This window comes from Montipora foliosa, chromosome 14, assembly GCF_036669935.1.
Source record: "Montipora foliosa isolate CH-2021 chromosome 14, ASM3666993v2, whole genome shotgun sequence".
NCBI lineage: Eukaryota > Metazoa > Cnidaria > Anthozoa > Scleractinia > Acroporidae > Montipora > Montipora foliosa.
In genome coordinates, this window is record NC_090882.1 from 11,640,315 (window position 1) to 11,650,434 (window position 10,120).

Genomic DNA, 10,120 nt, shown 5'->3' on the forward strand with positions numbered 1-10,120 from the left:
ATACCATGATTAGCGGCCTAAACTGAGTTCTCGTTGTTCTTACCAAGTCACGCAAAAGCCCTGATGTTTCTTCCTCAAGTTTTCTTGTGCTGGTACTCATTTCATTCACAAGCTCCTGAAATGTTTTTCTTCTATGTTTTTGTCTTGTACCAGACAACCTTTGTGATTGTGTTTCCCCGTCACTACTACTGTTGCCTGATGCAAAGCTTTCGACGCGAAAACTTGCCTGAAATTCGCCGCGTCGTGATAATTCGTTTCCCCAAACCATCACGGCTTTTTTGCTCAGAAACATTAACTTTGTACCTTGTGAAGTCAATCTCTTTCAATTTTACATTAGACTCTGTAGTGCGTGGTTTTAATTTGAAACCATTTGATAAACAAAGGTTTCACCGACGTTGGGCAAGTTTTTGATTGGGTATTATCCACTAAATATTGTTGAATAATTTACTATGTTTTTGTTCACGCTTGCAACAACTTCGTGACTATGGGAATTAAGGACTCCCAACACTGAGAAAAAATCTTTTCTGTTACATCATGAGATCATTGCAGTTATTTGTTTCTGTAAAGCAAGCAAGCGGAAGTTGGATAACAATTAATTTCGGGGACAAACCTTAAAAACCTAAAACCTGTGATATGTCCCTTTTTGGGGTGGACCAATATTGAGACAACCTTAAACAATAGTTTTTTCATAAACATTTTTATGATTGAAACGAAGATTCTTTGCTTCGAGACCCATTTTTGCTCATCTCGATTCTTAAGATGAGTCATCAGTTTTACAGGTCAACTCGACACTCGTCAATACCCTGCGGGAAGCTGAAGAATAGAGAGCTTTAGATTCTAGTACGAGAACGACTACGAGTACGAGATTTTCTCATAAGACAACAGTGAGCGCGCGCAAACCAGCGTCATTTTGGCGGGAAAAACGTGATACCGTCGTCATTTTAGTACGAGATTTTGCACAAATGTCGTCGAATCAAAACAAGTCAACAACACGGTAGCAATTTTGGCATTTTTTGATGAGCAAAAAGGCTCAGTTACCAGCAATAAGAATAACTGAGCAACCTATACTGCTAACAAAGAGTAAGATTAAGCGTACGGGTTATAAGTTTCCTTAGTATTTTCGATATAAACGGGCTGTCAAAACTCGTACTCGTTCTCGTCCTCGTCGTAGAATCTAAAACTCTCTAATACCGTGACGGAGACGGGTTTAGGGACGCTCATCGGCGGCCAGTTACTTCGAAACTGATAAGCTTCGCCCGGAAGGCGTCCTTTAAGTAGAAGAAATATTCCTCAACAGAAAACAAACAAGAAAGCTCTAAAACAACGTGAAAAGCAGGAACCACGCGTAGCACCGAACGTTCCATAACCACATTGCAACATCCAAAATCACATGCGGATCCCATTCACACAGTCGGAAGGGCAGGTACAAAACACAGGTCTCTGTTTTACTAATGCAGAAACAAACCTAAACATTCATTAAAGCTAACCTTAGACCTAAAAACTCTTGTTTAGGTCTAATTTGGCCTAAGGTTAGCTTAATGAATGTTTAGGTTTGTTTCTGTATTGGTAAAACAGAGACCTGTGTTTTGCACCTGCCGCAGTCGGAATAATTTATCTTAAGTTTTCTATTAACTTTGAGGGGTACCAGATGGATCACGTATACAGAACCGAAAGCTTGGAACATAGCGTATTTATGTGAATAATTCAGTGAGGTGCTTTGGAGCTGCGCTACCGCGGAGAAACAACCCCTGCTGATTTTGAAAAAAGCAATCACCTGTATCACCAGTGCAGATATAGTTGCTTTCATAATCGAGTCATAAGAAGAAATCAGTCATAAATGCGCTCGTTGCTCATCAGAATACTCATTCGATACAGCTGTACAATTAGGTATTAGTTAATGTCAACGTTAAGATAATAAGCAAAATAGAAAAACTACATGAAATGACCATTCTTATTCTTTGATATTTAAGGTGGCTCCCTAGAGTATTTGCGAATAACCTCACTACAGGGCACGAGTTACAAAAGGAAACCTTGTTAATTTCTCTTAAAGTTTTCCCTGTAGAGATTTACCAGTATGGGTACCGATATAATAAGGCTTATTTTTTGGGTGTCAATTTTTGGATTATGGCCGTTACCATGGCAGCATCTCATCTAATGACAGGCAGATCGATATATTCTTATTTTTGACCTAAATTCCTTAAGATTTATACTTATTCCTTGCCACATTATGGAAATGGTATTGCGTGACATTCTGAAGTGGTAAAAAGCCAAGGTCCGTCAGACGTTTTTGCCAATATTTTGTAATTTGATTAGCTGTGACAGATTTAGACAAAATTAAGGGTCTTTGAAAGGAACTGTGTGTGGTTAGACAGAGTTAACTGAATAGAGTGTAATGTGAAGTGCTAGATTTCAATCCCATATGAGCCATGTGAGCGTTAGCCCTACTGATGGAAATGGGCCCACACAAGGGCAGAGAAAAACTCTGACCAGGGTGGGAATTGAACCCACGACCTTCGGGTTAGATCTCCGCCGCTCTACCGACTGAGCTACAAGGTCAGACGGGAGCAGGCCGTGGGAACCACCCTGGTCAGAGTTTTTCTCTGCCCTTGTGTGGGCCCATTTCCATCAGTAGGGCTAACGCTCACATGGTTCATATGGGATTGAAATCTAGCACTTCACATTACACTCTATTCAGTTAACTCTGTTTAATATAAGTGCTACACGGCCAGTTACCTTTCCTTGTGTGTGGTTAGAACCGAGCGAAATAAAAATAAGTATCGAAGGAACGCGAGAAAAGTAGCAGTTAATTTTACAGATTTGGTCACGCTGACGTAACAAAAATCAGAAAACAGTCGTGATTCAGGCTTTACGCGCCATACTAGTGCCCAGCTTGCGCGCGGCCCTAAAACTCCAGGACGTCGCATTTCAACTTGTCCAGCGGTTCTCTGTTAAAGCACAAAGAAAATTATATATACTACTACGAAGATTGATAAGGCTGTTGGAGACATTATGGGGAAACGAGACAATCGAGTGGTAAGAATGAATTTTCATTTTACAGTAGCTATTAAAAGTTTCTTTGTGATACAATGTTGCAATATTTGCTTTTTCATGCTGGTGTTCCATTTGAGTCAGCAAAATAAATTTAACCTCTCATTCTTTAATTAAGGTTACTGCAGCAGCTGCCTTGGTGTCTTTCGGAAAATCGCTCTATCCTGTTCGCTTTTTTTTTTGTTAATAAGATCAGTTTCGCTTTCTAAAATAATAAGGGGAAAGTTAAAGGCATTTTCAAATACTACATTTTATTACCTTTCCAGTGGTATATACTAATATAGTTTCGTTGGGTTTCTTTAAAAACAACACGAATAAGAATAAAGTATTCTCGTTTGTCTCACGATGTGATCACTTGTGATGTAGATCGCGACCTACATCACAAGTGACCACACCGTGAGACAAACGAGAATACTTTATTCTTATTGTACTTCAGCACGATGAATAACAGCAACCTTTTCTATTTTTTACAACACGAATAAGATTGATTTTCCGAAAGACACACCTGGAGGTTGACAGTAACCTTAAAGCCAGGTGAAATTCAAGGAGGATTAGTCTTTTCTTTATATATTAGTTGGTAAGGGTAGACAGATGATGGTAAATGTGCTATGGCGATATTGAGATAAATGGTCTATTAGCCTTTGATTAAATTAAGTACACAAAGAAGCTCTCAAAGGCAATATTATCCTGGAGTCCGAAAGCTTACGTTTTAAGAAATTTTAAATCAGAGGACATGTTTTCATCTAGAATGAGTTTAAACCCTGGTTACTCTTATATTTTAAACACTAAATTTCAATTCTTTGACTGCACCTGATGTCACGGCAGCCATGTTGGTGGAAAGAATAGCGAAAAAGTCTCTTATGATGCAAAACGTAAGCTACATGTACCTATTTCTATTGTTTTGACACCAACATGGCCATCTTATCATGAGAGCACAATCAAATTCCTCCAATAATAGAAAAAGTATTGGATGAACGAGGTCACATCAAAGATCTCGCTACAGCTTCACAATTCATTATAATAATATTAATTATTATTATTATTATTATTATAACAGTCACCTTCACGCAAAGATATCTATCTTTCATTGGTCTCACACACTGAAGTAGATCATCCTTACAAAGACCTCCCTAGTACAAACAGACATTTTTTTCTTCTGACTAACCAGTACCTTTTTTTTTTTTTTAGGCATACATGAATCCTGTTGCAATGGCACGGGCACGAGGTCCTGTTGCATCAGGGCCAACAATAAGGGATTACCTTAACAGAAACAGGCCAACACTGTGAGTGATGTCTTGACCATACTTCACCCCTCCCCACAACATAGCCCAGGCATTTGACCTTTTTTGTCTTGTTTGTGGGGAAGTTGTGGCAGATTGGGAAGGGGAGCAGGGTTAGGGTTAGCCTTCACTTCATGTTACATTCACAGAGCTTGGATAAGGCAGGTATAAAAGTCCGACCAGATCAAATTAGATAGCTCACCTCAGATGAATATATAAAAAAATGATAAGGCCTCGAGAAATCACCCTAGCCCTAATCTTTAAGCTAACCTTGGTGAAATCAGGGCAAACATCAAATTAAAATAGTTGTGACTTACAAAACCCTTTTTCACTCGATCTGAAGTGAGCGATCTGAGTTCATCCGATCTGACTTTTGTACCTGTCCTGACCTTACCTGATGGAAGGTAATAATTTATCACTTTTAATGTCTTTATTCTTAACCCTAAACAACTAAAATGGACTGTAATTATCTTATAATCCATTACAAAAGAACAAATTTTAGGAAAGAATAAATTTTGGGGGCGGGTATTGAATGCAAAAAACTGAAGCTGGCACGCAAAAACACTCTGCTTAAACTTCACAAGGAACTACATTAACCTTCATAATTTGTGCTGAATGCATGATTGGGATGACTGCTGACTGTAGCTATGGAAAGAAAGTTGGTTACTAGCGCAATGCTACTGTAATGTTGCAGGTTAAAAACTAACACTGATGCCACCAATGGTTGCTTCCCTTTGTTATTTGTTAAACGGCTTTTAATTACGTTACATTACGGTAAATTATGTAACATGTTATTTGCAGAGAGGAAGTGAAAGAAATGATGGACAAAAAGAAGACAGGCTCAGAAACACTGGCTGCATTTGAAGAACATTTAAATGAGGTCCCAAACATTCTTTATTATGTGCAACACTTATCAAAACCTTCAAGGGAAAGTACAAAACTGGGACAGAAATACTAGCTTTCATCTCAGTTTTCTATGTAATTTTTATCTATAGAAATTCAGAAACGAGCTGAAGAAAAACAGAGAAAAAATACTTGGTGCATCATCAGAAAGTTCATCTAAAACACCAAAGAAAGAGGTACCATGTTTTTCAAAATAAATTATTTTTTTTAAGCATTACTTAATAGTTACTTTTTTCCTCTCAGAAGTAATATGTAGAAACATGTAATTTATCTTGATTCCACTTGATTGTTCGGGTAAGTGCCATCCTTGGAAGGACTGTTGTTGTGTGTAATGTTGTGATAATCTGAGTGAAGGTCACCTCCAGAGTCAAGCTATGTACTTGATGTTGTGAAGAATAGAAAACCATCTTATCTTATTTTGTTTATCATCACGCTCTTAAAAATAACATTTATTAACCCTTCCCTACCTGAATGCTGCATATGAGACATAGATTTTATTCTGGCTAACACAAAATGATTTTACTCGTGGATTGGGGATGCTTTAGATATGAATGGATTAACTGGTTTTGCGTAAGGAAGCTGTCGTGTGAATGCTGATACATGGGGTTTGTTTAAAATTATATTTTGCACAGCTCCAGCAATTTTCTTCTTCTCTAAGTTGAAGTTTAATGGTAATATTTATTCTTAGCAGATATTTGTAAACTTAAATCTCAATTATGTCTTTCTTCAGAAAAAGAAGTCAAGCAAGAAAAAGAAAAGGAGGGTGAGATATTGTTGTTATTTGCATTATAAAGCCACTTATAGTGATAAAATACATTATGGAAACACAAACACAGTTATTAGGTTTTGTTAGATTCACATTCCCACCCTGAGGTCACAATATCTTAAGATAACACCTGCTTATCAAAAGAGTTGCTTAGCACACCATGTTGCAAAATCTGTGACTTCAGGAAGCAACATCAGAATGCTACCTAGAAATTGGTTGCCAACAGCAGTTGTTGTATGAGGAAGAGCTTGATTATTTACTAACAGTCGGCATCTGTGGGAATTGTTTGTCTTGTTGACAATTCAAAGTTAGAAAACAAAGGAGGAGAGCACAACTACAATTTCAAAATGGGCAAAAAGGAAGACTAAAGCAGACTGCAACATGCAAGAAAATAAGAGCTTTTAGTGATTCACAACAGTGATAAAATGAGAAATATTATTATGATACTTGATACTTGCATTCAAGATGATTTTTGTGTCTGAAAGTTCTTGTAATAGATTATTGAACTGCTGAAGGGAAATAAAGTGGAAGTTACAGAGATCATCATAGTTAGATAAGCAACATAAGTAAGCATAGTTTCATAGGTTTCTCTATTTCCATGAGTTCGTAGAACAATACAAATCAATAATACAGTATAATTTTATACAGAAATCTGGGGGTTTGTTAGTGAAAACCCACAGGCTTAATACTGTTCACACACTTAATCTAGCATTTAATACATGTACAAGATATTAGTATAAATATTTAAGTTTAAGTAGGAGGCAGACATGACAGACTACAGTGTGGAAACCAAGAAATAAAATAAAATAGACTGTAAAAAAATTATCAGATTATTTATTAATAAGTTTGAGGTAGAAAGTAAAAAGATGAAACAAAGCAAAACAATGACACCGTACTACTACAGCTAAACAGGAAGTCATTCTCAGGCTTCAGATGTAAGCAAATAATCTTTAAGCTCATTTCTAAAGTTTTGGAGAGAGGGAGCATTTTTTATTGTGTAAAGGTATTTTATCCTTGGCTGTGGCAAATGCAAGCAAGCTCAAAAACACTAATTTGTATTCTAGCATCTCTTCTAACATGCTATGTATACATGTAAACATTAGTTGTTATTATAAATTATATTATACTTAGTCTAGTTAATATTCTTTCCCTCTAATTTTCAATGTTTCCATAGGGGAACAAACTAAAGTGCTTCTCTCAAGAGCTGTCATTATGTTTCTAGCAAAAAATTCATACAAGAGGTCTGAAAGTATTTTGAAGGAGTAATACATAATAATGCTGCTTTCAATGATGTTATCCCCAATAAGATATAGGCTGATCTTAGACAGTGATATCTGCCTTGGCCTTTTGCCTCATCAGATAGTACCTTTTCTATCTGCATAATTCTTCCTATCACAACCTCTATCAATAATAATTGAGTGATAACAAGATTTGAAACATTGATTATTGGATTGAGGTTCCTTCCCTGAACTAAATAAAATATGGCTGCTGTTTGTTTGATTTCAAGCGGCATTCTTCCTCGTCATCATCATCTACATCTACCTCTGACAACAGTGATTCTGAAGAAAAGCGAAAGGTATTGTATAAGTTTGTTTTGGGCTTGGATCTGAGAGTTACTTCACTTTTAGTCATACCAGAAGCATGATGACCTTGAAGCATGTTACTTGCAACTCTTTTCCTTGCAACAAAGCTGGGATATTAGGATCCAATTTTATGCTCAAATATGGACAAAAAGAAGATCAAAGCTGCACACGCATGAAAATGCGTGAGTTATGTTACATCCAACTTACAAAATTTTTAAAAACCCTGCTCTGAACCAGCGTTAAACGCTTCAACGTTATGAGCTTCTGACCATACATAAACCCGTCCAGGGACTCAGGATTAACAGCCTGCAAACCTTCTTTGTGGTGGGGAAATAACTTGTAAGAAAATTTAATTAGAGGACAGACAAAGCAATCAGCGTTAAACGCTGGTTGCTTTCACCGCGTACCGGTGGCTCAGTTGGTTGAGCATCGGACTGCCATGCGGGAGGTCATGAGTTCGACTCCGGCCAGACCAACACTCAGGGTCTTAAAATAATCGAGGAGAAAGTGCTTCCTTTGTAATTACACCCACAAATGGTTAGACTTTCAAGTCTTCTCGGATAAGGACTTAAAAATCCGTAGGCCCTGTCTCACAACCCCTCAATGTTCATAAACTCTGTGGGACGTTAAAGATCCCACAGACTAGTTGAAAGGAGTAGGGCATGTAGTTCCCGGTGTTGTGGTCTGGCCTTTCCTTCAGCAATGTGGTCGGCTTGGCGTAATCTTCTGAATGGACTACTGATTGATGAGACCACATAACAGCAAAAACAGACAGTAGTCAAATTGAAGGAGTCCAAGTGCTAAAACTGGTTAAATAAAAAATATATAAAAAAATGAAAAAGAGAGCCTAACTACTGATTATCTTTGGTGTGCTTTGCTTTGCTCTATACCAAAAATTCAACTTTTTTTGTTGCTTTAAGTTTAAGATATTGTATGAAAAAATTAAATCTTTTGCACTTGCTCAGTTGCTGTTGTGATTATGTAAACTTTTTGGTGTTATTATTTACTTTTTTTTCCCTCTAGTTTCTGCTTTAAGAGTGTTCTCTAGTATTTGAAATTGGCCTCTTTTGTTTCACAGATGGTTCAAGTTCTGTGTTAGACTCTGTTATGTCCTATTTACCATGTTTAATGTTGTACAAAGTTGTTTTTTGTCATCTTTTGGGGCCATTATCACCTATGTTTTGCAGGACATCTTTCAACATATTTGTACCAGTAGTAAAAGTGGCTTACTGACAAAGACAACTTTGCTGGGAAAGCATTTATTGATTAACTGACTTTTGAGAAGGACTTTGTCAGGGAATAACCCATGAAACGGAGGACAGAATTGCCCTCTTTTAAGATTGAAGTAAGAACAACATTGATGCTTATTCCTGAAATAATGCGGACTTATTTCTTTGGACTAAAACTTGTGAAAGCAAAGCCAAACCCATGGCTCATGGCCACCTGTGCTCTTGTCATCTATGGTAACCTATGATTTCTTTCTTAAAGTTTCAAGGGAGTGTTTTAGTAGTGATGAAATTGTATTGTTGCAATGCCAATGTAATGCCCTTTCAATTAAAAAAAAAAACAGAAAAGGCGAAAGAGTAAGAAAGGAAAGAAAAGGAAGCTTATGGAAAGTGAACACAATGCAGAGGAACCCAGAAGAAAAAGAAAAAAGAGGAAACATAAAGCAAGTTATAACGACTCAGCATCCTCTTCATAAGGCAAGTATAAGTTTTTTATATTATTTTAATAAAAAAAAAGAAAGTTACTCTCCTCAACAGATACAATACGACGAGATGGACATCATAATAATTATTATCCCATATGCATGCTTTTGAAGTGCAAGCCTATAAATGATCGGATGCAACTTGGAATGAAAGAGTGATACAGCTGTCAATATAAGATTGCTCAGTTCTTTCCTTTTAGATTGTTGTAAAGAAACTTTAAGGGGTATTAGGTGATGGACAAAATAATATTGGTTAGGGTGTGGCTCTCCTACAGCTTGTGATTGAATACACCATACAGATCTCCTGGAGATATTGTACAGTTTCTATCACTTCTGCAATGAGATTACAGTTTGTTGTATTTTTATCAGGTTCCATTGTGGTGGATTTGACCTTGTTACTGCCTTTCTGTTAGTCTGTCACCCTCATATAGTTATGTTATGTGATTGTGTGATCATGGGTTAACAGGGAAAAGAAAGCAGACAAACTTCTCCAACAATTTTATGAGATAACATAAGTTATGGGTCGTTGTCATTTAATCAAAATTTTAATTGTTTAATGTCCTTTCACTCTTTGTACATGTACATAGGATGCTTAAAGTATGATATACAAGAACCTAACAGTTGTCATGTGAAAGCCTCTTTTGTAAGTTACTGTGTACATCCCATGCCAGAGGGAACAGTCTGAAACAGTTATGTTTTATTTTCTGTTAGTAAATCTCTGTTATTCACTTCCAGGACTTTTAAATGGATCTATTAAATCTCTATTGCCCTAAAACAACATTTTGTATCAAAAGACCAATGACTTGTACAGTTAAGCTCTTGAAATACAGGG

General features: G+C 36.8%; 1 protein-coding gene across 1 annotated transcript; it reads left to right on the forward strand.

Annotated features, from left to right (window-relative positions):
- The first annotated feature begins 2,967 nt into the window (after positions 1–2,967).
- On the forward strand, positions 2,968–10,023 carry LOC137985158 (protein FAM133B-like). The gene is made up of 8 exons (XM_068832663.1): positions 2,968–3,033; positions 4,237–4,331; positions 5,130–5,208; positions 5,324–5,407; positions 5,962–5,994; positions 7,505–7,573; positions 9,151–9,283; positions 9,876–10,023. The coding sequence occupies exons 1-7, from the start codon at positions 3,010–3,012 to the stop codon at positions 9,280–9,282; spliced, it is 516 nt and encodes a 171-aa protein (XP_068688764.1). The 5' UTR covers positions 2,968–3,009; the 3' UTR covers position 9,283; positions 9,876–10,023.
- Positions 10,024–10,120: the final 97 nt, after the last annotated feature.